Below are 27112 nucleotides of genomic sequence, written 5' to 3'. Positions count from 1 at the left end.
GAAATGTTAATAATGCCAACTGGTTTTGCCAATCCTAGCTGTCACCTTTGTTAATAATGCCATGTTTTGCACGGGAAATTGGTTTGCTCTCGATCGGCGCTCGTATAGAGTTTGGTCTCCATTCTCGTTGGGAGTATGCCATTCGCGATATCCATTTCGATTTCTGAATTAGGCGATTCGGGGCTCGTGGATTTTTCATTAATTATCTGTTTTTCGTTTGATTTTCTCTCTCCTCACCCACCATCCGGCTTCTCTCTCCTAGTTCTGGTGTTTTGGCCATATTTTCGTCCGATCTTCGACATAATCGCAGTACTCACTTCATTCTTGACGGATATGCCTTTTCGCGACGATCCGTTTCCACATCGGTGTTTTTCATCAGAGGTACTGTTCTTCACTAAACTATTTTTTTTGTGCATGCCATTATTGTTGGATGGGTATGAATTAATATATGTTGAATACAATGGCTGATCTACAAACTCACGAGTCGGTTTTTTTCACTAGTAATTTATTTATTTATTTTCGGGCGTCAAAAATTGTATTTTTATACATTTTAAATACTTGCTTTTTGCATGATATATGTGTTGCATTGTGATTGAAAATATATGTGGATCCCATGGGTCAATCTACAAACTCACGGAGTCGGAATAATTTTCGACCCAATAATAATTTTTTGATTTTTTGAAATTTATTAAAATATGAATATAAAATATAAATAATTATGAAAGAAACAATTAGATAAATAAGAAATGATTTTGAAAATTATAGTACCTATATAATTATTTTTAAGTGCTTCTTGTATGGTTTCATTGTCGGTTTTGATTGGTAGCCTTTTCTTTTGTCGGATTTATATATTGTTTAAAATATTATATTGGTATTGTTTAATTGTTTGTGAAATCATTTTTGTTGCAACGGACAACTGTTATCATGTCTAGCGGTGGGAGGGCGGGTTCACGGGGCGGGGAGGGGCGGCCGGGTTCGGGGGGCGTCTTGCATCTTGTGTTGCTCGATGTGTCAGATGCAACTTCTATGGTAGGGTTGTTCGGTGGCATAAGTGGTTTAGGCTCACATTACTGGTAGTTCAAGATGTGGCCACCGCGAGGTGATGCGGATATCGGGCGGTTGGAGTGGAGGCAAGGGAAGAGAAACAAGAGGGAAGGGTTGGCATTGGATGGGCGGTGGGGCACCATCATCTTTAGGTTGATTGATTGATGGAGGTTGATCGTTGATTTGAAGGCGGGGGGGGGTGTTGGCGGGCGTGGGCGGGTAGGCGTGCGGTCGGGGGGGGGGCGCTGTTTCGTGGTCCTCTGGCTGTGGGGTGGAGCATTGGATCGGGTGGGCATGGATCTAGGGACGGGGTGGTTCGTGGTATGTTCGGCGGATCACGAGTCGGGGTCCCTTCTGGTGATGTCGGGGATCACGTCCACGTGACTATCCACGAGGGTCATCCTATCCTAGGCAGATCCGATATTTTCGGAATAAGGGGTCAAGCGCCCAAGATCACGGTTCATGGAGGGATGGCGAAGAAGTGAAGGCGTGTCAGTGGATGTACTACAATGCGGTTCCAGCACATCGCGGGTCCTTATTATAGTAATATGGTTGACACTATTGCAAGGCGGGTCTGGGCGTCCTGGTCCTACCCCTAAGGAGGTGTTGACCACTTTCTGAGGAGAAGGAGGAGCTGCGAGTACATCGTATTTGAGATATTTTGGGAGACATATGGATGCACCATTATGTGTGATGGCTGGACCGGTCCGACAAGAAATCCATCATCAACTTTATGGTGTATTGTGATCGAAAGACTGTCTTTCTAAAATCTGTGGATGCTCTGGGCGGACAAAGACCACGGTATTTCTTGGACTTTTGCGGGATGTGATTGATGAAGTTGGGAAGGAGAATGTGGTGCAGTTGTCACCGACAATGGCGCCAACTTCAAGAAGCCGTGAGGTTTGATGAATACAGTTGGATATAACCTATATTGGACACCTTGCGCACTCATTGTATCGACCTCATGTTAAAGGACATCGGCAAGATCAATATTATCCGAGCACGGTGGAGAGGGCCGCGGGTAACAAATTTCATCTACAATCATCTTGTTGCTCGAATATGATGAGGCGGCATGCAATGGTGAGCTTTGCGACCCGGTCCTCGAGTTTGCCACGATTTCATCGCCCTCACGTTTCGGAACGGAGTCGGGCTTGAGATCCATGTTTTCATCGGAGGAGTGGTTCTCATGGGTTGGATCAAAGTAAGTATTTTTATTTATTTTTTATCTATAGTCTCTACTATTTGATTTAACAAGTTGTTAACTTCTTATACATTTATACTATGAAATATGAATATCTAGTATGTAGTATTTAATTATTTATTACTAACTTAATGTGTTTGTGATAATTCAGTACTAGTAGTGGGCGCACCGCACAGACGACAATCTCGTCTGATGACTTTTGGAGGAATGTGAAAATTGTGTTGAGACCTTAGATCCTATAATAAAGGTCTTACGTATGGTTGATTCCTCCCTCGGGGGGCCACTATGCCGCACATATATGCGCCCTGGAGAGAATGAAAACGGCAATCAAAGAGCTAACCCGGAGGTTTTTTGCATACTTGAACATTGTTGATAGTAGATGGACCACTCATCGATGCATCCGATGCACGGGCGGGTAAGTAGTTAGTCTGTGTTACTACTTATTATTATAATTTGTAACTTGTAGTAAATATTAATTCTTTGACTGTGAGTTTGTGAATTATGCAGCCTATTATCTCAATCCAAAATATCAGTACACTGAAAATTTGGGATTGCGGTCGCTCTACTCGGTGCCGTTATGGGGGTTATTGGAAATTAGAGCCAAACGTAACGGTCCAATCAAATTGCCATATGGAGGTGAACTTAAAACTTAGAACTTAGTACTTGCTTTTTATTTGTGAAAGAATTTAGCTAACCATCAATACAAATTATTGCAGATAAAATACTTTAGAGATGCCTTGGGACCTTTGGTTCGGTTCTGCTATTCAAAACCGACCAAATTATGATCCAGGTTAGATGCATGATTACATTTACATTACATTTTACATATAAGTGATACAAGTAGGATTTTTGTTAAGAATTAAAGTATTAACTTGCATTATTTGTGATAATGCAGTGAGTGGTGGATTCTATATGGAGGCGATCGGAGAACCTCCGAAGAGTGGCGGTGCGGATCCTCTCCCGGACTTGCTCTACCTCGGGTGTGAGAGGAATTGGAGTACTTTTGGGATGATTCACTCGCGAGGGAGGAATAGGCTGGGAAGTCAACGCTCAATGACCTTGTGTTTTGTCACTACAACATGAGGCTAAAATTAGAGAACACCCGTTTAAATGCTAACAATGGGCAAGACAGGACATCCGCTCGATGATATCTTCGAGCTCATCGCGATGACCAACATCCACTCACGGATTGGTTGTTGGATAGGGCGGCCTGTTGACCAGCCTGGAGGTAGGCGGACCCAATCATTGCTCAGCTGCGGGAGTTAATATAATGAGTACATGGCTTCTCAGAGGGGCATGTACATCGGGCGGCTGCCGCCACGGCGGATGAGGATTGGATGGTGCTGCCTGCACGAAGATGATGATCCGGATGACACCCTTGCTCCCGTCCGTCATCTCGGAGGGATGATGATGACGACGGTGGTGGTGGTGGTAGTGGTGGTGGAGGAGTACGAACGATATCATGTTCCATTATCGGAGGCACAGGATCCCCCCGGAGATACACTAGAGAGACTCGGTACACACATGCCACCCGGGATGACGATCATGGTGGTGAGCTTCATCGAGGTCGTCCTCACGAGTTACAATCGGCCAAGGAGGGGGAGTTTCGGGGGAGCAGCGAGCATATGCATGGCCACCATGGGTATGGGTCATATGGCTATGGTTATAGTGATGATACTCGATCATATGGCTCATACGACCATTTTGATCCGATGGACGGGTTGTCGGGAGTGATGGGGTCCATGACCTTGGAGGAGTCCGTAGGCTCCACACCTCTATGGCTATGGTGTCCCTTCTACTTATGGACACGATGATATGTCGTCTAGGAGTTCGCACTATGGATATAATGATGGATCTTCCATGAGCTTGGCATCGCGGGGAAGGCGGTACATATGGTGGTTGGGGTAATGATGTTTGGGGTTATCGGCATCGGGGTGTCCCGCTTATGCCTCCATTTGGCTCAGAGAACTGCTATGTTGGAGGCAACATACGGATATCCTTTCGATGCTACGATGTCAATTGAAGAGCTCCGTTCACGTTACCCCCGAGGGGAGTAGTTTTACCGTCATGGATGATGAAAACTACGAGAGGCTGGTTTCCTTGTATGTCAACAACCATCAGCATGACATGTCTTGGAATGACTTCAAGAAAATAATGGAGCGGAAGTTTAATGTTGTAGCCTATGGGCCTTGTACCCAACTATCAACGGAGACAGAGCTGGAAGACATGGATCCACCAAGGCATAGTACTTGGTATTGAGTAGTTGTATTTGTATTATTATATACTTGTATTTTTCTTACTAATATAATAGTTTTGTGCTTATTTATGTTAGTTTAATTGTTTAAAATAAGGTTGTAAAATTACAGTTTTACCGGTATATACAGTCGATTATATGCCGATCCATAACACCAATTTAAGTGAGTTTTTAAGCAAAACCAACCATTCCATTGTGTTTATTGGCATCAAATTAGGCTACCCACCAAATTTCAACTCATTTGGACCAAAAAAACCCATCGAAACATTATGGCGAAATATGGTGAACTGGTTGGCGAAATATCGCCGAATCGCCCAGTTCGACTGGGCGAAACTTCCGAAAAATCGATCCCTGGTTTTGCAAAAGAGTCCTTACACCTGAGTCCTCCCAGAAGCTTAGGCATACACATGAGCTCCCATGAGACCCAATGTGTCTTACTCTTGTTCCCAACTTTCCCTTGAAAAAACTTAGCTTAGGCTTTCTTGATATAATTGTGAGTTGCCTTAGGTGGCTTGAAGTGAGATCCAGCGTATTGTGGGTGGCCAAAAATGACTGATTTTAGCAAAACACCTTTACCAACATGTGAGAGTAACTTGACCTTCCACCCTTCCAGTTTTTGAGTAACCCTATTACAAATGCTTTGAAAAGCCTCCTTTTTAATTTCTAGATTTTTTTTTTTCTGATAATTCTAATATGTTAGATGAGAATGGGTGTTATTGTATACCACTACTTAATAAAAATGTTTTAATTTGTGCAGGGATTTCTAGCCAGCAACTAGAAGTAGCAGGTTGGAACATGATGATATGCAATGATGGACATCTCTAGTCTGTCAATTTTGGGAAAGGAAAAACGGCAAGTCTTTTGGAAGCCATGCTTCGTGGAATAGAGGAAGGCTTGATTGAGGCAGCAAAAAGGGGACTAAGGATAGAAGAAGTGTGGACTAATAATCCACGCATAAAAACTCTGTTACCAAGACCAACAAGAGAAAGCTAGCCAATAGGGGAATTATCAATGTTATTACAATTGGCATAGACAACAAACCTATGAAATTTGATAATCTCCCAAACCTTTTTTGAATGGTATTCAAATATGGCAGCCAATCAACTAAATTACTGTAATAGAACAATATATAATATGTGTAAATGCTATTAGTTTTTTAATGAATTTTTCCTTTATAAAAAAAGAAAAAGAAAAAAAAAGGAGAGGTAAGTATATTTATCCTTTAATTTTATATTATGAATGAAATATCTATGACTGGTAAAGTAATTAATTATTTTTTACTGTTAAAATTATGTGTCTTTTTTTAGTAATTGCTTTAATTTATTTATATTTTGTAAAAACAAAAAATATTATTAATACTTTAATTTTCTCTGAGGTAGAATATTCAATGGTCTACATAATTTCAGATAATATGTGTGGTGGAAAGGCTTTAGTGTTCCGATGGTTTTACTTTTACATGAGCCCATGTAATATGTGCGGTAAAAAATGATTAGTGCTTCGAGGTGATTGAACGTTTTCAACGTTACCACGTTTGCCACGTTTTGATCGTCAATGCTCGTCTCCGAAGTCCCAACTTCCAACCATCTCCGGCGTTCTTGGGTTAAAGTCTTAATTAAAGGTACTTCTTTTTCCCTCTCTTGTAAAAGGCACTTTTGAATCTTGCAAGGCCGCAACTGGAATACCTGAAATCTTTCTATTTTCCCCAGGTGAAATCGATCAAAGTCATTAGACGGGTTCGTCTTGACATTTTGTTCGGGGTATATCTACGAATTTCTATATTGTTAGCTGCCGTTTTCACCTGTGAGATTTCATCATTTAATTGGTCTTCTACAGTCACTCGGTTCTTTCTGAAATCTGTAGCTCTTGCTCCGCGTTGATTTTCGAATTATCTTCGTCCTTTTTAATATTTTTAGTTATCTTTCTCGGATTCCTAATATCTGTCTTCCACGTCGCAAATTTCTGAATTTTAGCTGTTAATTTCACTGGGTCTTGGATGTTTTGAGAATTGTCTTCCTCTGCTCTTTTGGAACTGGATTAGTCTGAATCTTCTGAATCTCGGTTTTCAAGATTCTGTTTTCTTGGACCCTATAGGTTGGAATCAGAATTTTAGTTACTACGGATTATGTGTATATAGATCTTTTTTGGCAAAAGTTGAAAGTTATCTATTAAGCAAATTCAAATCATATTTTAAAGATTGTGTATGTGCGACTGACTGATACAAGCAAGAGCTTTTGCCAGATCTTTTCAGCATATACATGGTCGTGGGTATCTTCCCGTCCTGTGTGAGGTTGCCTCAAGAGCGCAACTGGCCCATGCATATTTCGGATCGTTTCACCCAGAGAAGAGACAGGAGAGACATTTGGAGGAATTACCTACGAAGGCCTAAAATATTTCCTTCTGATCATGGAGAGGCAACTGGGCCTCGGGTTTTTGTGGTTTCTGATTTGCACACTGACTACTCGGAAAACATGGCTTGGGTGAAACGCTTATCAACTATGAGACACAAGAAGGATATTCTTCTTGTTGCGGGAGATGTGGCTGAGATTTATGAGACCTTTGTGTTGACGATGTCTCTTTTGAAGGACAGATTCATGGATGTCTTCTTTGTACCTGGAAATCATGACCTCTGGTGTCGAGGGGAAGATTATGTAAGCAACTTACTCTCTTTTTATTTTGATTTTTTTAATTTTTTTTTTTTTGGGTAAAAGCAACTTCTGGTCTACTCATTAGTCTTCTCTGATAGCCTTATTAAAGGATGAATGGATTTCTATCTTTTACATCATATCTCTCTGGAAATAACATTTCAGGGGATCACCCGAATGCACTTTCCGTTTTCTGCTAGTCTTGTGCAGTGGTTACATACCTTCTACCAGATGAAAAAAAAATGCTTGTTGCTGTAGTATAATGATAAGAGTTCCACTTTGTTGCCATCTAGACATGGGTTTTCATTCTTTTCAGTTTCAGGGGCTGTAACATATTTTGTTGAACCCCACATTTCTAATTCCTTCTGAGATGGTGCTTAATATTTCTACGCGTAAAATGTCTTCTCAATACATAGTCTGACTTCTTATTTCAGGTTGATTCAATTGAAAAGTTGAATGTTTTACTTGATGCATGTAGAAGAATTGGAGTAGAAACTGGTCCAAAGATCGTGGATGGTCTAGGATTCATTCCTTTGTTCTCTTGGTACCATGAGGTGACTAGATGCTGATTGCATTAGTTGAGCTTTCCTGTAATATGGAGTAGACATTGTTTGGTTGAAATAACATGCTGCTTTTACCTCTCTAAATGGATCGATTTGATTGCAGAGCTTTGATAGAGAGAAGGACATTCAAGGCATCTTCATTCCCTCTTTGGAGATGGTGAATAACTTTCTTTCTCCTAGTAAGGGTTCAAAGGCATTGATTTTGATAACATAACTTTGACAACATTTACTAAAGTGATATAGATGATGTCAAAACTGTTCTAGTATAGTGTCTGGTTTCTATAATTCTTACTTCACAATGTATGCGACTATAATAAATTGACAAATGATTTCCCACAAAAGTAACTGCTAACCCTCCGATACAATATTCCTCCTGTTACTCAAAAACTTACTCCCTGTTAAATTCATGCTGAAAATAAGCCTTGTTTTATAACGTGAAACTTATGTCCAAATAGATCTTTTAATACTTCTGAAACTTTGACAGCAAACATCCCCATTCATCTTATGAATATCTCAACTAATATGCATAAGTTGCATAGACATCTTTTGGTATTGAAAAGAAGTAAAAACGTATTCCAGCTCAGACAATGAAATAGTAAGCTGTGGACTTCCAAAAGGAGCAAATGAATTGGGTAAAGGTTGCCTGCTTGTGGTGGGACTATGGGAGGGAAAAGAAAAGAAAGAAAGAAAAAGTTTATGCTGTCTGAAGTACCTTAAAGTCTGTGCTTGCATACTTGAGCTCTTTCTTCTTATCCTTATTCTGGGATTCTTGTGAGGAAGACCAAAACCAACTAAACTGCACTCCTCCAATGTAAACAGGAGAAAAGATACTAAGGACCTCCAAAGCAAGTATATATATACACCAATTAAACTGCACTTCTCCAATGTAAACAGGAGAAAAGATATTAAGGACCTCTGAAGCAAGTACAGAAATCTATATATATATAATATTAAAGAAAGGAAAGGTAGAGATCACTATGCATGTGTGTTAATTGTTTCAGAAAGATTCTCAAAGCTAACTTATTTCTTGTGCATGAAAAAGATTAAATAAAAAAAATCTCCCCCATTTCTTGTCATTTAAAGAATACTTTAGTTGAATTCTTAGATTTGAGTGGCTTACGGAGTATTGTCAAAAACTGCCTTTGTTGGACAGCTTAATATAAATCTGAGATTCAAACTCTGGGGAAAAGAAAAAAAAAATCTGTTGTTGGATTTAAACATGAAAGTTAATTCAATACATTTTTTATGAAAAGTTTCGAATAATTGGATTTATTATATACTTTTCTTCCAGTTGCCGTTGGTATCATCTTTTATGCATGTTGGGTCCTGCTGTTTTTTCATTTTTTGTTGGTAAATAAGTTTATTTGTAATTCTTTATTTAGCTTCTAGCTAGGGGGGGGGGGTTATACTGTTTTATATTTGCCTAAGTTATGATGATGATATATTATTTTTCTTGGGGGTGGCGATACAGAATTTGTAGCCTTTGAGTGAAAGTTTGGCTTTCTTTTTTCAGTTTTTATACCAGGAAGTGATATTGGATAATGTATTTAAGCTTAGGGGCATCATTTTTTCTTGTGAGCTCTCATGCGTTCTACTTTTTCATTTCTACTATGCTTATAATGATATTTGGGTATGTGCAGGTTTGTAAGGACTTTCATGCATGCAAGTGGCCTATTGGACTTTCTAGCAAAGATTTGGCCCTTGCTGCATTCTTTGATTCAATGAATGAGAAGAACAGGTTTCTGGTTAGGGACATCCAGAGATTGTGTGAGAACATAATCACATTCTCTCACTTTCTTCCGAGGTTAGTCTCTCATTAGTTCTATATCAATCAAAATTATCAATAATTGGTCAACATTAGATGTTGCATAGGTTTCATAATTTTTAAGTTTTTTATCTAGGGGTTGATGGGTAGCAGGATGGACTGTCTTAGCCCCGGGTTTCTCACTGACAGCTATATCAGCTGTTGATCATGAATTTAACTCTATAAATGAGAGGCTTCTATGCCACAAGTTTGATTCCTCCAAGTCTAATTTTCTGTTGTAAAAAAAGAAGCCTATATATAGCTTGGAAAGCTATAAAAAAAAGGAAGTCTCAAAAGTAGAAACTTAAGAAAATAAAATAAAAGCACACTAAATAAAAGCAGGTCTGCCAAAATAGAAACCTCCTATGAATCTAACTACCATACATCAAAATAGTAACTCCTAAGGTAAGTCCATTTATTCTCTTCGTCTGAGCTTTCAAAGGTATACCAACCGTAGGTATCTGACCATTAGATACTGACAGTCATCTTCTAACATTACCGACCGACAGATATTGGGTTTTCATAAATTTCACATAACATAAAACAACAAACTGAATTAAGATGCTACAAAATTGAAATAAAATTAACTTTATAAAACTAGAATGACACCAAAATATGCAGCATTAAGATAGAGCTCTTTCTCTACTTGTTCTTTCTTGGGAACCATGGAGGGCAGCTGAAGCTACCCTAAGAAATTATTTAGTCAAATTTGAATGAAAACCTGCGAGAGAAAGTAGATACAAGACATAAGGGTGGAGAGAGCATAGATGTACCTCTGGCCAATAGATGGGCTTCCCTTTTTAAGGGACAGGGAACATACAAAAAACTAGCAAGTTAAAAGAACTGTTAAAGACTTAAGATATCCTCTATAACAATTTCAGCTAGAAGAAAAGAGTTTAAAGAGCTAATAAGAGAGAGATCCCAAAGTTTGAGCCAATGAGTGAGCATCCTGTACAGCGTCAATTTCAGTGTCAGAGAAGAAGAAAAAGTGCTGAATTTGCACTTTCCTGCGATAAACTGCTCAGACCTATCATTATCTTTTCAGGAGCTATTCTCAAATAAGTTATATGTTCGTTGTGATACAGTAACATAGACAGTTTTCTTATTCTTTGTTGTTTATTCCATAATTGCTTCTATTAGGAGTGGGGTTTCGTTATGTGATGCTTCACCAAGCCAACAAAACCTTGTTGCATCATCAGTCCAGGCTCCTTCTCACAGTATTCATATTCCACAACCTTTCTGGGCTGGTTTTGTGGCTTGTTTGAAGGGCTGCATTTGGACTTGTGAATTGTGACCTACCTCAGCAACTAGAAAGTCCAGAGGGCCTGCAGAACTAGGATTTGGTTATGTGGTTGGTGGAGCAAAGCCTGTATGTGAAGTAGGAGGCATAATCTTCAGATGCTGCTAATTCACCCATAGGGATGTAGCATCTAATACAATAAGGGCAGGAACAGGAGGAGGATTAATAGAAACTACAGGAGAAGTCGGTGGATGTCAGAGACATTTTTGAAGGAGAGTAATAAGAGCAGGGGTAGGAGGGAAATGTTAGAAACTAAAGGAAAAATTGGTGGAGGGTAGAAGAAATTATTGAAGGAGATATGATGTGTCCTTTAAGAAAGTAGCATTAGCACTAAAATACTCCCTATGAGAAATAGGGCCTCAGTACTACTGTAATCCTTTACGAGTCAGAATAGGCCAGAAAAATGCATTTAACTACGGGGAGACGACTGATCAACATGAGGCTGTAAAATATGAACAAAACAGCAGAGGGCCTGTGTAGAGTAATGTAGTTAGAGATTGAAATGTATCCAACTACATGCCAATATCCAGGTTCTGAGGTGAACCAGTAAATTTGGTTGGATCACAATAATGATTTTAGGTCAAATTTATGGTTAAGGATTGGTAGGACACTGGGATCTAGAGTTAGATGGAGCCTAAGAGTGAAGGTTTAGTGATGGATTGATGGTATGATTGAAGTAATAGTAAATTAGGATTTGGTTTCGTGGGATTTGGAAAAAAGAAGGAATTTTGGTTTTCTAATGGTCAGAATGAGGAATATTTTATCCAAATATGGGACTGTTCTGATTGTTGGTTTGGTCTATAGAGATTTTAAGGCTTTTAAAGGTCTCTTTAGATGGAAGGGAAAGTTGTGATCAAGATTAGGAGAAGGATTAGGGTTGGGGAAGATTAAACTTAGTGCTTCTTGATGTTTATTTTTCATTTTATTTATTTAGTTTTAGCAAATGGGTGTCCAGGCCTTTGACAAAATTAGGGGAACACCTTCTGGAGGAAACTAGAAGCCTCATGTTAGGATCAACAATCCAGGTTAGTAAAATTAAAAATCAATAACCAAATCTCCCATGGTGTTTGTACCAATGACGAACAGTCTGATGAGAGCTTGCTACATCCAGGATCTCCCACAGAGTCAGCTATGGAAATTCCCGATACCGCAGATCCCTCCCTATGGATGATCTGGGCAGAGCAGCCTTTCTTGATCGACAAAGACATGGTTCTTGAATAATTTTAATATAGACCAACTATCAAGAATTAGGACTGATTGGATGGAGCCACCATGGTACACTAAGATTGGGAGAATCAAGACCGCTTTTGACTTTATAAAAGGACTTATCCCAACTCAATTCCCAGAAACTTTTTGGAGCTAATGGACAAGGATTAATTGTCAATTATAAATTATCCAACGTTCACATCTGTAAAAACTAAGTATGTCTAAGACAAGTTTTCCTTCTTGTCAAGGACATTGTCACTAGTGTCATCCTTGGACAACCTTTCCCAGAGGCAGAGATGATTAAACCCTTCACCATCTCTGATGAAGGCATAACCGCCAAACTCTTAGGCAAAGAATTTTTCTTTGAATTTCTAGAAGAACCCCAAAGCAACGAAATAAATCAATTAAAAGAATTAGCTATCTCGCAATCAACTACACAACAAGAACAACATCTCCAATCTCTAGAAAATGAAATTAGTTATAAACATACCAAAGAATGTCTATCTGAACCAAAAACCAACAACAAATTCAACATTCAACATTTTAAGAATTTATTTGAAAAGGACTTATGCTCTCAAGTTTCTTGATGCCTTTTGCACAGTAAATGACACTTGTCAAATTATCACAACTGAAGCACATGCTATCCAAATAACCCAAGCATTGCAGAAAACCTACATAAAAGAAATTGATGATTTATTACATAAAAAGCTCATCCTCCACACTAAATCCCTTGGAGCTGTGAGCTTTCTATGTCAATAGAAGTGTCGAAATTAAACATGGAACCCCACTTTCAGTCATTAATTATAAATTGTTAAATGAAGTCCTTGAATGGATTTGACATCCAATCCCTAATAAAAAGAATCTTTTATGAAGAATTCATAAAGCAACATTTTTTTTCAAAATTTGATGTGAAATCTGGCTTTAGGCAAATCTAGATTCATGAACAAGATAGTTATAAAACTGCCTTTACTGTTCCCTTTTGACATTACGAATGGAATGTTGATGCCCTTTGGTTTGAAAAATGCCCCCAATTAATTCCAAAGCATAATGAACAATGTTTTAAATCCCTATCAACATTTTACATTAGTCTATATTGTCGATGTACTCGTCTACTCTAAATCCATTGAAGAACATATCAACATTTGAATAAATTCTACCAAATAATGAAAAATAATGAGTTAGTCATCTCCTAGAAAAAAATGGAATTATTTCAAACCCAAATTAGATTTTTGGGTCATATCATCTATCAGTGGACTATTATTTCCAATGACAGATCGCTTGCCTTTGCAGATAAATTCCCATACCAAATACTTGACAAGATCCAACTCCAAAGGTTTTTAGGAGCCTTAGATTGTATCCGGGATTTTTCTCACAAATCGGGCCAATCTATTAACCATTATACTCCCGGCTCAAGAAAAAACCCCAGACCATGTATGACTGACCATACCAAGGCCATCCAAACCATAAAAACACTTGTTATGACTATGCCTTACCTTATCTTAGCCAATCTTGACCTTCCCAAAATTATTGAAATTGATGCCCCTGACATCGGACATGGAAGAACCCTTAAACAATTAGATTAGGGAAAGGAGGTCTTAGTTCAATTTAATTCTGGTGTTTGGAACAAAGCTCAAAAGAACTATAGCACTATTAAAAGAGAAATTTTTTCAATTGTTTTGTGCATCCAAAAATTTGAAAGTGATTCATCAAATAATTTTTTTTTTAGTACGAGTTGATTGCAGGTGTTGCGAAACAAGTTTTGAAAAAAGATGTTCAAGACATAGCCTCAAAACAGATTTTTGCCCGATGGCAAGCATTATTATCAAGTTCTGATTTTGACATTGATAATATCGAAGGAGAATTCAATTTAACTCCAAACTTCTTAATCAGTGAATTTCTCTAGGTTTCAAAGTCTATCAATTTGATCATAGCTCCTCTTATGGAGTCCCTTTCTACCTACATTATCAAAACAAAGGTTTCTTAGGCCAAACAATCTTTACCAAAACCCTTTGCTTCCAAAGCCATTGTTGCTTCAAGTAAGCCATGTTTCCATATTGTAGCTAGGTCTAGTTCCGCTAAGTATCCAAATCTACTGGATTACCCTATTGGGTACCAGAAACAATCCAACCTAATACAAAATAACTACCCAGTCCCAAACAAAGTTCAACAAATCCACAACAAAAAGCTAGTATGTAACCAAAGGTCTATACAACCAGTCCTACCCATTGAACCCTATTGGGCACAACCAACCAACACTGTCCAACTTGTCATTACTTGCAAGATGTTTTGGCAAGGGTGGAATTACTATTCTGCCAGCCCAACAAGAAATCAGGAATTTTGTGAATACATCCTAGTTGACATTGACTTTGTCATTTGGAAGCTAGATGACAAGAACGACCATCACTAGTCTCCCATACCACAATCATAATCAGGAAGGTTTTGACCCCGAAGACTGGTGATGCCTCTACAGATGAGGGACTTTTCGGGCTCATATCATATCTAAGGATTACCATTACTAGGATTACATTGATGCATGGAACCGTGCATTCCTGTACCAGAACATAAAGGATCGACATTCGTGGTTCTTTTGCTTTGACCACAAGTTTCCTAGCAAATTTTAGTTCCCCTACTAGTTCAGCCAATGTTGGTAGTGATGGGACTCGCTGATACAATTCTACCAACTAAGGCGGCCGAAGCATATACAGTCTTCTGCCAACACACCACTACAATCCCAACATAGTCGGATCTGCTATAGTTTTATATCCATTGCCGGCTAACGCGGATCATGCACTAGGACTACATCGTCAAACAGTACAGTAGTGATGAAACATCTCCAAACATGAATCGGTCATCCCTTGCTTGGCCCAAAGTTTCCATGTCAAATGGTGAGATTCCTGCAACACTACTAAATGCAGCATCCCAGCCCTCATTCAATCCCTTATTGGGCTAGAACCAATCCTTGCACAATCAAAAGTTTTAACAAACAGTAGAAGGGCTCGCCTAATGGCACAACAGGCTCATGTTGAAGCCCAAATTGCTGCCCTTGGTTCCGAGGGAGATGAAGATGACGACGATGAACAATCAATCTCCGAACCCTCTTGCATCACTGTCATATCGGACAAAATGCTCAAGACTCTTTTAAGGATGAAAACAATCTCCTCACCCAGCGGCAAGAATTTGTGGCATCCACCACATTCATTTTTGTTTTTAGGAAATATGGCGAGAAACCTGCCACCTGAACATTCATTAGAGATAGTCCAATGCCCAGGACTTGAAGTTGGGTATTCATTAGCCATGACAACATCAAAGAATGGTGCGCAAACTGTGACGTCAATATCGGCAACCTATTACGTAGGCTTAAATATGTGTTACTATTACTATTCAGGCTCTGAATAGTCCGTCAGTCTTAACAATAAGGGAACACTGCTTACCATTCTGGGAATTGAATGATCTAGCCAAAACCCATTAACCAAATTGGGTTATCATCTAAACCGAAATTTGGGAAAATAGGGTCATAGACACATGGAATGCCTAGGTGAGGTTGGGGAAGACTCAAGTTTGACGATCAGAATTCTACCAACAGATCTGATGGTCTCAAATCAAGGACAATCTCTAGCAACAATTCGTGTGTGAAGACTCATGTGACAACTCCACTAAACTTGGAGTTTTGCACCAACATTTGGAATCTTGCACTCCACCAACAACATAAAGAGTTGGAAGACAACCTCCATGTAAAGACTCATATGACAACTCCACCAACATTTGGAGTTTTGTACCTCACCAACAAGGCTCCGCCAACAATGTCAAGTCTCTTTCAACTATAAATAGTACATCATTCCTCTTCTTTAAGGGAGGCCATTTTGAGTTTAAGTGTAGCTTTCTAGCTAGCATCTCAGACCTTCACACAATGGCATAGTCAAATTGAGTCTCACTTTCAATCTCTCTCTCTCTCTCTCTCTCTCTCTCTCTCTTTTTGTGTATGTACTTTCAATCTTTTGTATCAATCTTCGTTAGTCGCTTTCAATTTTAGTAATGTTGTATCAATCTCACCGGGTGATCTTAGACCGTCTCCCTAGTATCAGAGCCGGGGAGATTGGTACAAGGTTACTAAAAATGAAGTGACATGTACAGTAGGTATTCCAGAAGAAGCATAACAATACCATGCAACAAGAAGCATGAGAATGTATATGGAATAAATGTTGATCGTTCACAAAGTCCACCAACAAAAAAGTATAAAATGTCAAAAAAGTGACTGCTTTGCCCATAAGTCATCGATATGGTGCACAAGGTGCTGTATAGACAATAAAGAGTGAGTGTTTTTTTATTTGCATGTGCAAAAGCAGCCATCACCTAGGAGCCCAGAAAATGACGCCTTGGCAATGCTTTGGTAACTTCCATTGTGGGAGACACTAAAAATTTTGGAATGCACAAGATAGGGTTCTTCTTCATCCTAGCAATTGCGTGTTTTAGTGTGGTAGTGTTGAACATTTTGTTGAATATTTGAGATCACGTGTGGGTACTTCTAACATCTTAGGAGAATTTCAAATTGTACTGGTGTCTTCTTGGTTTGAGTTACTTAGAAGGCTGCTTTTGTCCCATACAGGTTATGTTACTTGGATAGCCTAAGAGGGGCCCTATGGGCATGAACTTTGTTGTCCCTGATCAGATGGCTGGAATGGGGAAACTTTGGGAACTTAAATAGGAAATAGAATGTTTGAAAGTGCTTTGCAAGGTGCATACCAGAGATGAGTAGATGGGCATTTTCTTTTAGTTATTTCAAGTTCATATTCAATTAAAAATTTCATTGTTTAAGGCTTTTGGCGTGCTAAATCATTGCTTACATTTATGGATATCATGCAAATTAAATTGTACTAGTCACTGTGTGATTGTTCTTTTTATGCTCCTGTCACATTGGTTAGCATGTGTTTTTTTCTTTCCCTCCCTGTAACTTTTTTCTTTTTCAGTTTCTAAGCCAGTTCTTTCAGGTAGCATGTATGCTGAACTCTAACTGTTTCCATGTCATAGGCAAGAGCTACTGCCAGAGAAGAGGATGTTGTTCTATCCAAACCTCCCTAAGATTGTTGGTTCTGATTATCTTGAAGACCGCATAAGAGCTATTCATGGGGCCAACGGGAGTGCAACTGGTTGTCATGCATTTGGTCATACACATTTCTGCTGGGATGCTGTACTTGATGGTCTCAGGTACTGTTTGTCATCTTGGGTACCCCTCCTCTATAATCGCATGATTGGGTTCGTCATTCAGGTATCTTTAGTATCAATACTAGGGTACAAATGTGACTGTTCATTACCCATAACCACATCAAGCTTGTCCATTGTTGGATATGTCTCATCTAGAATAATTTAGATTAAACAATTTATGTTCATCTGCTGTTGCATATCCCGTATAAGGAGTTGCCTTCCTTGGCTATGATGGTCTGCATAAATGTTTTATGCATCGGATCCAGATCTTTTCCGTTCCCCCATTGCCGTCCATCCTGTCTGTCTAACCGTTGGATGGAGAGAAATCACACCTTTTGAAAATGGATTGATTCCATTTCAGCCTTTCCATCCGACAGTTGAACGGCCACGATGAAGGGCAAGGGAGACAATCTGGATTGCAACATCCTCCAATGGAAAATGCTATAGCTCCAATTGGAAGTGTAACTATTAAGTATTAACAATCTGGGCTCTTCCCATGTAGCCTATCACAAAATTATGCAAGTTCCTTGAGTTGTTTTTCTTCTATTTTGGGACATAACTTGGAAGACTTTGGACACTTACCAAATTCCCATTTAAAATGGGAGACATCTAGCATTCTTTTTCATCATCTCTGGGCTCACTACTTGGATTTGCAGTTTCTCAAAAAGATTGTGTTTCCACCCATTCCCCTGTTGTGTCAGATGGAGTCCATTTAATGATCTCAAGTGCTTAGTTTCAGAAAACTTGATTTTTTCTGGTTTGAGTTTGACACCCAGTTTCTTCTCTCCCTCGTGCAGATATGTACAGGCACCCTTAGCTTACCCAAGAGAAAGGAAGAGGAGGATGAATGGTGGTGAAGATTGGTTACCTTTCTGCATCTATAGCAATGGGAGATTGATTAATCAATTATCACCCTGTTACTGGTCCGATTATTATTCTAATAACAAAAGGGATCCTGAAAATATGGAACTTGCTCCTTGGGTTTCCAGATTTTATAATAGATGAAGGAACTTAATATCCTTCCATCTATTTATTTATTCATTAATATTTAATTTTCCCTTGGTGCTTACTGGTGTCTTCTGTATATTTGCATTTGCACCTTTTGCTGCTGTATCCACCTGCAGCCTGATATCTAATATTTCACTGTTGCCTTTCTGCTGCAACCTGATATGGTCGTTACTGAAGATGTACAATGAACTTATAGGGATGGGGATGAAACTTACCTCCCTAATTTGGTAATGGACTGATTGTCTATGCTTAATTCCTCTGTACTCATTAGCTCCATCGTCATCATCCCATTCTCTTCCAATTTGCCCTGGCAGTGGGTGGATTAGGCTTTAAGGTGTTGCTTTGTTTTTTGGTTAGACTTTAAGGTGTTGTTCATCTTAGAGTTTGAAAGGTTTAATCAAAGTCTAGGGCATCCATCATTCAGAGAAATTACGTCAGTTACCTCATGTTTGATATATTAGGTTGGGAGCATTTTAAAAATATCCAGTTGCTCCAAAGAGAGTATTGGATAAGGTGTTTTCCAAACCTGACACGGTGAACGTTGATGGAGCAGTTATTCTTCTTGATGGAATAAATCTAATAATGTTTGGACAATTGTAATTAGAAGATTGATCGTGGAACGAGATTGAACAAGTGAGCAACTTGTTTCTGTTTTAGTTAGCACTCAATCTAAATTCGCTCTCAGGCTTTCAATTGTCAAGGGTATCACTATCTGTGCATTTTAACGCCCCTCCTCTGATCACTGTGTGTGTGGGGGAGCAAGGAGAAGAATTCAACCAAAATTATCAATTACAAACAGGAAAACAAACTGGAGGTAGCGCATTTATTATATGTAAACCAACAACAAACGCGTAATACAGATTCTACACACAATATGGCTAAAAAAGATGATACAGAAGCATGCAAACACAGGGGAAGAGAAAGAGTGACAGATCCTTAAACAAGCTAGTAATCTTCTGGGGCTAAAGGCTGGTGAGAATGTGGGGTTTCTGTTGGAATTAGCACGTACTCATAGATTAGACCTGCAATTCCTGCACCGATCAAAGGTCCAACCCAATAGATCCAGTGGTGCTTCCACCTCCATCCAACCAGAGCCGGTCCAAAAGCAAGAGCTGGGTTCATCAATGCACCATCAAAGGGCCCTCCCACAAGGATATTTGCACCCACAATAAGCCCTATAGCCAATGGTGCAATAATCCCAAGGCTTCCTCTCTTTGGGTCTATAGCAGTTGCATACACTGTGTACACCAACCCAAATGTCAACACTATCTCCATTAAAAGTGCACTCGGCTCGGTCACCCCATGAGCCACTGAAAACCCAACTGGCCTCTGCAGAAAAAACCCAGAACTAGAGATTAGTTAAATGATCGATCAAGTGGAAAGAGCATAATAAATGAAGATTACTTCTTCACCTTCCTTACCATGCCATTTGTGCACAGTCTGAGCAACAGAGTTGCTACAATAGAACCCAAGAGCTGAGCAATCCAGTAAAACACGGCTCTGAGGAAGGTGATTCGACCACCCACGAGTGCTCCGAAAGTAACAGCTGGGTTAACATGTCCCCCTGATATGTTGAACCCAACAGCTACTGCCACAAAGAAAGCCAACGCATGGGCTACTGCCACGGCCACCTGGCCGGAGGCCGTGATCCCTGGCTCACTGTAGATCTTACCTACACCAAAACAAGCAAAAACACAGAAGGGTAAAAGTTATTGTGATGCCTGCATGCATGCTATGCTAAGTTTTGCAGGTTAAGAAGGAATGAGAGAGAGAGAGAGAGACCAAGAGCAAGGACTGAGCCTTCCCCGGCGAAGACAAAGATGAGACTGGAGATGAACTCGGAGATGAGGGCTCGGATGAAATCAGGGTGGGTGGCATCATCCGATCTCCCAAATGTATATCTGCGGTCTGCAGGCATGTCTCTCACTAGTCACTACTGATTCTGTTCGTCTTTGTTACTTGTGTTCGTTCTTTCTTTCTCCTTTGAAGCCTCTAGGTGCTATTATTGCTTCTGTCTCTTGTTCCAGTTCTCTTCAGAAAGAGAGCTTAGCTAAAATGCAGAAGAAGGTGATGAAGAGAAATAGTGGGGGAGTCGTAGTTTATCAGAGAAGAGGGTACATGAGTTGGATCTTGATGGACACGTGGCCATGAGACTGCAGGGGTGATGGCACGTAAGTTAAAGGTGTAAGCTATTGACTCTAAAGTCCAAAATCTTGTTGCAGTGTCGTGAACCAGAAGCCTTCCTCATGTCCTTATCTCTCTTGTTGTGTCCCATATAAATTTCCTCCGCACCCTGGATCTCTAAGTCTCCTCTCAAGACCCTAAAACCAAGAAATGGAAACTAGCTACAACCCCAAGAGGACCAAGAAATGGAAACTAGCTACAACCCCAAGAGGACACGCCTTTGAATGGATCATGGGTTCAGTTCTCTCAATGCTATATTTAAATTATGAAAAAATTATTTTAAGAATGTAGTAGAGTTGTGTGTATGTTAACTTAGATGAATATCTAGAAGAAAAAAAATTAAATGCTAACTGTAAAGACAGTTTAATTTGCTCAATCACATTGCATCTATTCACTAGAATATTAGAAGACTAATGATTATCCTTTCAGCAGAGGGAGAGCTTTGATGTACTAATCAGTAGAGCTAGCATCAAAACAATCTCTTAACAAATATTGTTAAAGTAAAATTACAGAGAAAAAACTATCCCTCTAAATTTTTCTTTGGAGGTGATTTTAGACAATGCGTTTATGATCCATGACTTGTTTCAAAAAAAAAAAAAAAACTCGACTGTAATACTAAATATGGGAAGAAAAAAAAAACCCTGAATTTTATTTTTGGAGAAAAACTATTATTGAAGACAGGTTTTTATTCTTATTCGTCTCTCGTCATGAGAAGCTAGAGATCAATCAAACGTTATGATAATGGCGCATCACAAGTTTCTATTGTTCCCAAGGCATGAGATTCGACGGAGTGACCCACTGCCTCCAGCTTTCATGCTCCGAGTGGCTTGTTATAAAGAGCAGAGGCAGCAAGTGAGATCCATGGTTTTAAGATCCGAAATAGAGGTTCTGCTGTCACCCATCTTACCCATCTATTTGCAGATGAAGATGATACTCTTCTGTGTAAGTAAATATTAAGAAGATTTATTGTTTGAAGGATCGAGTTATTTGTCTCTCTATTTGTTACCATTTATTACTCTACTTCAAGGATGACCAGGGTGAGTGTCTCAAACAACAGTTTACCCAAAAAAAAGTTGGGTGGCTTCCTTCTATCTGTGGAACCCGACATTGATGGGTTTTGGGCCATGTCCGCAACGAAAAAAAAAAGCGTCTCTCAAACAACATGCATCTGCATGGCTGTTAGAACGTTCGTCAAAGTAATTACGGAGGTATGTATTTACTATTTATGGTCAGGATTCTTCAGGATGGAACAAATCTAACTAGTTTTGGTGAATTGATTGACTGTCGATGGAATCCCACAAATCCACAATGAAAGAGTAATTGTTAAAATCATATCTTTTTACTAATGATTCCTCTAAAATGCAGGCACTTGTTTCCAATCATGTCTACCCCTCCCTGGATGTTGATTGGTTGTCAAATCTTGCAGGTGTTGTCACTGAAGAAGAGGTTTTCAGAGCCATTAAGGAAATGGGGCCATGGAAGGCTCTAGGCCCAGATGGTTTTCATGCCGCCTTTTACCAGCAACATTGGGAGGTGACTTGGAGTACAGTTATGCAAATGGTGAAGGGTGCATTTCAAGGGGAGTTAGATTCCAAGCTTGAAACATTGATTGCCTTAATTCCCAAGGTGGATAAGCCTGAAAGGATGACCCAGTTGTGTCCCATTTCTCTTTGTAATGTCAGTTTCAAGATTCTCACGAAAACTATCACCAACAGACTCAAAGAGTTCATGCCAAGTTGGGTTGCTCCTAATCAGGTTAGTTTTGTTCCAGGGAGACACATCCAGGAGAATATAATTATTGCTCAAGAGTTGTTTCACACCATGAGAAAGAAGTGTAGTAAGCAGGGCTTCATGGCCATTAAGATAGACCTGGAGAAGGCCTATGATAGATTGAGGTGGGATTTTATTCGAGATTCTCTTTGTGGAGTTGGGATACCTAATAGCCTTGTTGATGTGATTATGTTGTGCATCTCGATGGCAAGCATGAGGGTTTTGTGGAACGGGGAGGCGACAGATTTGTTCAAGCTTGCTCGTGGTCTTCGGCAAGGTGACCCTCTTTCACCTTATATTTTTGTTCTTTGCATGGAGAGATTGACACATTGCATTCAAGATGCTCTTACTGAGGGAAAGTGGAAGCCTATTAAAATTGGGCGTAAAGGTGTGGAGTCTCCCACCTTATGTTTGCGGACGATGTGGTTTTGCTTGCAAAGGCTTCTCTAACGCAAGTGGAAGTGATTATGGAGTGCCTTAATAAGTTTTGTTGTGCTTCAGGGAGTAAAATTAGTGTTGAGAAGACCAGGGTTCATTGCTCTAAGAATGTTGATGATCATTTAGCTAAGGCCATCTCTAAGAAGAGTGGCTTCATTTTGACTAATGATATTGAGCGTTATTTGGGTGTTCCCATTTGGAGTGGTAGACCAAAGAAGGGAGATTATAATTATATTGTCTCTAAGGTGAAAGACCGGTTAGCAGGGTGGAAGGTGAGTTCTCTGTCACTTGCAGGGAGAGTTACTTTGACTAGATCTGTACTCATGACAATCCCCTACCACACTATGCAATCTACTCCTATCCCTAAGGGTGTTTTGTCAAAGATTGAGAAGTCGATACGTGCTTTTGTTTGGGGTGACACGGAGAATAAAAAGCGAATGCATCTAGTCAAGTGGGAGAGTTTATGTCGGCCTCAAGCAAGGAGGTTTGGGTTTTCGTTCCCTTTCTCTAGTCAATGATGCTTCCTTAATGAAATTGGTGTGGGGTGTTCTTCAGCAAAATTCCTTTTGGACAGTGTTTCTTAAGGAGAAATATGGCTCTAGTTGGCGAAAGGCTAATTTCTCGGCTTCGTGCATTAATTCCCCTCTTTGGAAGGCATTATGCAAGGTTGCTCCTAGAGTGTTAGAGAGCTGCCGCATTATTTTGGGTGATGGTCAGACCATTCAATTTTGGCAGGATGCTTGGTTGGTTCCAGGGGTTACGTTGGGTTCCCTTGTAAATGGTAACCTTAACCCAAGCATGAGGAAAGAGACGGTGAGTCAATATGTTGATGGAAATGGCGAGTGGAGAAGAGATCGCATCATGAATCTCCTCCCATGCGATGTTTTGGGAAAATTTGATGATTGTAGACCTCCCTTTTTTGGGGCAGGTAAAGATGTCTTTCTATGGAGCCAGACGAATGTGGTAATCTTCTCTGTTAGCTCGGCGTATGACATCTTGGTAGATGGTGGTAGGGTGAATCAAGGCCTTTTCCTTAATGAGAATTTTTGGAAGACGGTATGGGGCTTGAGGGTTCCTTATCGTATTCGCTCCTTCATTTGGTTGGCAGTGAATAACAGATTATTGAATAACCATCGCAAGATGAGAATGAAACTAATGGAGCATGACTATTGTAGCTTTTGTATGAGCAGACCTGAAAATTGTCTTCATGTTTTGCGAGATTGCACCTTTGCTAAAAGGGTATGGATGCGTTTGGTGGCTAAGGAAAAGCATACTATGTTCTTTGAGTGTGGGCTGGAAGAATGGTTCTCCATTAATCTTTGTGGTTCCATGTCCAAATTGATGGGGGACTTGGACAGCTTGGTTCGCTTGTGCTACCTATTCTCTTTGGAATTGGAGAAATAGTGATATACATGAAGAGGAGTTTGTTCGACCAAGTGCTGAGTTGAAGTTGATCGAGGACTACGTGAGAACGGTGGTTGCTGCTTGGTCAATGTGCTCATCAATGTTGTCAAACAAGAAGAATTCAAAGGTTTTGGATGTGTGGAAAGCCCCTATAGGTGACTGGATAAAGTGCAATGTGGATGCTTCTCTTAATAGAAAGAAGAACTATATGCAGGTGGGGGGTGTTTTGTGGGATCAAGAGGGGCTGTTCAACGGAAGTTTTGCAAGGAAGTTTCCTTTGTGTTCAGTCCTTGAAGCATAATTAATAGTGATCATCAAAGGCCTTAAGTTGGCTTGGAGTTTGGGGTTTTGTCAGATTCAAGTCAGATCTGATTCTAAAGAAGCTGTTGCTCTCCTCGACCCTTGTAGGCATGCACAAGGGAGTATTGTTCGCCTCATTGAGGAAATAAAAACCCTTTCAGGCGTTAATGAAAGAATGAGGTTTGTTCATCTTGGTAGAGAAGCAAACAAAGTTGCTGATTAGATGTCTAGGGTGCAACTTTGTCCCTTAGACCCATGGACTTTCTTCCCAGATCCTCCAGCTGGGTTAAAAGGAATTCTCATGGTAGATAGAGAGTCTTGTTTAAGTTAAGTTTTCTGTTTGTTCCTTTGGGTTGTTTAGCCCGTCTTTTTTGTACGAAGAAAAAAAAAATCATATCGAGCAAGCGAGTTATTTGTTTACATTTCTGTTTTAGGACTCGAATCCAAGTTCCTTTCAATTGTAAACGGTACCACCATATGTTTATGCATTTCAAAGTCCCTCTCCATAGCTATATCAGGAAAAGAATACGATTCTTTTCAACCTTAATGACAAATTACAAACAAGAAAACAACCAGTAAAGGTTGCCATTTATTACATACTAACAAGAAACACGTATACATTTGATTATCATGCACACACAGGGGAAGGGAAAGGGTGGCAACTGATCCTTAAGCAAGCTAGTAATCTGCTGGGGCTAAGGGCTGGTGAGAAAGTGGAGCTTCTGTTGGGATGAGCAAGTACTCATATACTAGGCCTGCAATGGCTGCCCCAATCAAAGGTCCTACCCAATAGATCCAATGGTGCCTCCACCTTCCCGCAACCAAAGCTGGTCCAAAAGCTAGAGCTGGGTTCATCGATGCTCCATCAAAGGGTGCTCCAACAAGGATATTTGCACCCACAATAAGCCCTATAGCCAGTGGTGCTATGGTCCCAAGGCTTCCTCTCTTTGGATCTATAGCAGTTGCATACACTGTGTACACCAACCCAAATGTCATCACTATCTCCAGGAAAAGTGCATTCACATCGCCCACCCCATGCGCCACAGAAAACCCAGCTGGCCTCTACAAAAGCCCACCATTATCAGACATCAGTTAGTTGATATGATCAAGGGGAGATAAAGAGTAAATTATGAGTATGTGGGTTTCTTTACTTGCTTACCATTCCATGTGTGCAGAGCTTGAGCAAGAGAGATGCCACAACAGAACCCAAGAGCTGAGCTACCCAGTATAACAAGGCTCGGACGAAGGTGATTCTTCCACCGACAAGTGCACCAAATGTAACAGCAGGGTTAACATGCCCTCCTGATATGTTTTGTCCAACAGCTACGGCAGCAATTAACGCCAACGCATGGGCCAAAGCCACGGCTACATGGCCGGAGGCCGTGATTCCTTGGTCTCTGTAGACCTTACCTGCACCCAAAACAGGAGAAAACACAAACGGGTTCGTGTTATTTTGGCTTAAAATCATAGTAGCTATGCTAAGTAAGTGTGTGTGAGAGAGAAAGTGAGGCAGAGAGACCAAGAGCGAGGACTGAGCCTTCCCCAGCGAAGACAAAGATGAGTGTGGAGATGAATTCGGAGACGATGGCTCGGATGGAGTCGGGGTGGGTGGCATCCTCCGACCTACCAAATGTAAATCTACGACCAGGAGGCATGTCTTTCACTACTGATCCTACTCCTCTTTCTCTTTGTTCTTTATATTTCTTCTTCTTCTTCTTCTTCTTTGAAGCCTCTAAGTGCTATTATGACTTCTGTCTCTTCTTCCAGTTCTCTACAGAAAGGAGAACTTAGCTAAACAATGCAGAAGAAGGTGATGAAGAGAAATAGTGGGGGAGTCGTAGTTTATCAGAGAAGAGGTTACATGAGTTGGATCTTGATGGACACGTGGCCATGAGACTGCAGGGGTGATGGCACGTAAGTTAAAGGTGTAAGCTATTGACTCTAAAAGTCCAAAATCTTGTTGCAGTCTCGTGAACCAGAAGCCTTCCTCATGTCCTTATCTCTCTTGTTGTGTCCCATATAAATTTCCTCCGCACCCTGGATCTCTAAGTCTCCTCTCAAGACCCTAAAACCAAGAAATGGAAACTAGCTACAACCCCAAGAGGACCAAGAAATGGAATGGTAAATACATCTCATTAACGCCTTTGAATGGATCATGGGTTCAGTTCTCTCAATGCTATATTTAAATCGTATGCGGAGAACTTTAAATCATGGGTTCAGTTCTCTCATTTCCCCAAATTTTCTGTTCTTTTCATGGGATTAGTAAGTAAGAAATCGTATGCGGAGAAATTACAGTTGGAATATTAGCGGTAAAGCCATCCAAAAATAAAACTGAAACTCAATTTTTATGGTTATCAAATTGATCAGACGTTATCAATTAAGAAGGACGAATACTTTAACGTTGATGTCTTACTCTTTTTCTGTGAAGGATACAGAGTTTTTTAAAATCAAAGCAATATGTTTTCTTTTGCGTATGCCTCTCCTATAGTTTTTAGAAATAACTAATCTAGGACAAATCATAATTTTCATGACCAAAATACCCTTATGATGCAATGGTCAAGATTATACCATGTATGCCATTTTAATCTAACGGTTTATATTGAAAAGACAAATTATAATTATAATTTGATCTTTTTATTTTGGGATAATTACTGTTGCCCCCTTGTACTCTGATTTTATTACTGCTTTATCCCCTCTACTTTTTAAAATTGCTAATCCAACCTTTAACTTTGTCTAAAATTACTAATGCCCCCTTCCGTTAAGCTCAGTTAGTTTATTGATGATGTGGCATCTAT

The 27112-nt window shown here is 39.9% G+C and overlaps 4 protein-coding genes across 7 annotated transcripts; 2 read left to right on the top strand and 2 right to left on the bottom strand.

The window, feature by feature from the left end:
• The first annotated feature begins 6086 nt into the window (after positions 1 to 6086).
• Positions 6087 to 18742, top strand: LOC149024721 (uncharacterized). Of its 4 annotated transcripts, XM_089144919.1 has the most exons (8): positions 6087 to 6117; positions 6206 to 6256; positions 6738 to 7147; positions 7576 to 7695; positions 7808 to 7861; positions 9345 to 9508; positions 17040 to 17216; positions 18011 to 18742. In XM_089144919.1, the coding sequence occupies exons 3-8, from the start codon at positions 6755 to 6757 to the stop codon at positions 18216 to 18218; spliced, it is 1116 nt and encodes a 371-aa protein (XP_089001045.1). In that variant the 5' UTR covers positions 6087 to 6117; positions 6206 to 6256; positions 6738 to 6754; the 3' UTR covers positions 18219 to 18742. The 4 variants fall into 4 exon arrangements, with proteins under 4 accessions (XP_089001045.1, XP_089001043.1, XP_089001044.1 ...); XM_089144917.1 differs by lacking the exon at positions 6087 to 6117 and having other exon boundaries at positions 6140 to 6256; XM_089144918.1 differs by lacking the exon at positions 6087 to 6117 and having other exon boundaries at positions 6140 to 6299.
• Positions 18743 to 19076: 334 nt separating this feature from the next.
• Positions 19077 to 20265, bottom strand: LOC149024720 (putative aquaporin TIP3-2). Its single transcript, XM_089144921.1, has 3 exons — positions 20004 to 20265; positions 19643 to 19893; positions 19077 to 19550 (listed from the first exon to the last, which is right to left on the bottom strand). The coding sequence occupies exons 1-3, from the start codon at positions 20137 to 20139 to the stop codon at positions 19167 to 19169; spliced, it is 771 nt and encodes a 256-aa protein (XP_089001047.1). The 5' UTR covers positions 20140 to 20265; the 3' UTR covers positions 19077 to 19166.
• An 881-nt stretch (positions 20266 to 21146) lies between these two features.
• On the top strand, positions 21147 to 24540 carry LOC149024719 (uncharacterized). The gene is made up of 6 exons (XM_089143527.1): positions 21147 to 21347; positions 21771 to 22563; positions 22677 to 22885; positions 23169 to 23917; positions 24018 to 24231; positions 24373 to 24540. Exons 1-6 carry the CDS (start codon positions 21147 to 21149, stop codon positions 24538 to 24540), a joined length of 2334 nt encoding a protein of 777 aa, XP_088999653.1.
• A 455-nt stretch (positions 24541 to 24995) lies between these two features.
• Positions 24996 to 26082, bottom strand: LOC149024718 (aquaporin TIP3-1-like). The gene is made up of 3 exons (XM_089142986.1): positions 25837 to 26082; positions 25477 to 25727; positions 24996 to 25379 (listed from the first exon to the last, which is right to left on the bottom strand). The coding sequence occupies exons 1-3, from the start codon at positions 25970 to 25972 to the stop codon at positions 24996 to 24998; spliced, it is 771 nt and encodes a 256-aa protein (XP_088999112.1). The 5' UTR covers positions 25973 to 26082.
• Between the last annotated feature and the right edge of the window lie 1030 nt (positions 26083 to 27112).

Source organism: Hakea prostrata, chromosome 2, assembly GCF_041222555.1.
Source record: "Hakea prostrata isolate BN-2017 chromosome 2, UWA_Hpros_2, whole genome shotgun sequence".
NCBI lineage: Eukaryota > Viridiplantae > Streptophyta > Magnoliopsida > Proteales > Proteaceae > Hakea > Hakea prostrata.
This window is presented reverse-complemented; position numbering and strand designations above follow the sequence as displayed.

Coding starts and splice junctions, on each gene's coding strand:
- LOC149024721 (XM_089144919.1), top strand. CDS start 6,755: ATGGTCGTGGGTATCTTCCCGTCCTGTGTGAGGTTGCCTCAAGAGCGC. Junction 7,148..7,575: donor GGTGTCGAGGGGAAGATTAT/GTAAGCAACTTA, acceptor TTCTTATTTCAG/GTTGATTCAATTGAAAAGTT. Junction 17,217..18,010: donor GCTGTACTTGATGGTCTCAG/GTACTGTTTGTC, acceptor TCCCTCGTGCAG/ATATGTACAGGCACCCTTAG.
- LOC149024720 (XM_089144921.1), bottom strand. CDS start 20,139: ATGCCTGCAGACCGCAGATATACATTTGGGAGATCGGATGATGCCACC. Junction 19,894..20,003: donor AGGCTCAGTCCTTGCTCTTG/GTCTCTCTCTCT, acceptor GTTTTGGTGTAG/GTAAGATCTACAGTGAGCCA. Junction 19,551..19,642: donor GACTGTGCACAAATGGCATG/GTAAGGAAGGTG, acceptor TTTTTTCTGCAG/AGGCCAGTTGGGTTTTCAGT.
- LOC149024719 (XM_089143527.1), top strand. CDS start 21,147: ATGGCGCATCACAAGTTTCTATTGTTCCCAAGGCATGAGATTCGACGG. Junction 22,564..22,676: donor TATTAAAATTGGGCGTAAAG/GTGTGGAGTCTC, acceptor GTTGTGCTTCAG/GGAGTAAAATTAGTGTTGAG. Junction 22,886..23,168: donor ACCGGTTAGCAGGGTGGAAG/GTGAGTTCTCTG, acceptor GGTGTTCTTCAG/CAAAATTCCTTTTGGACAGT.
- LOC149024718 (XM_089142986.1), bottom strand. CDS start 25,972: ATGCCTCCTGGTCGTAGATTTACATTTGGTAGGTCGGAGGATGCCACC. Junction 25,728..25,836: donor AGGCTCAGTCCTCGCTCTTG/GTCTCTCTGCCT, acceptor TTTTGGGTGCAG/GTAAGGTCTACAGAGACCAA. Junction 25,380..25,476: donor AGCTCTGCACACATGGAATG/GTAAGCAAGTAA, acceptor GGGCTTTTGTAG/AGGCCAGCTGGGTTTTCTGT.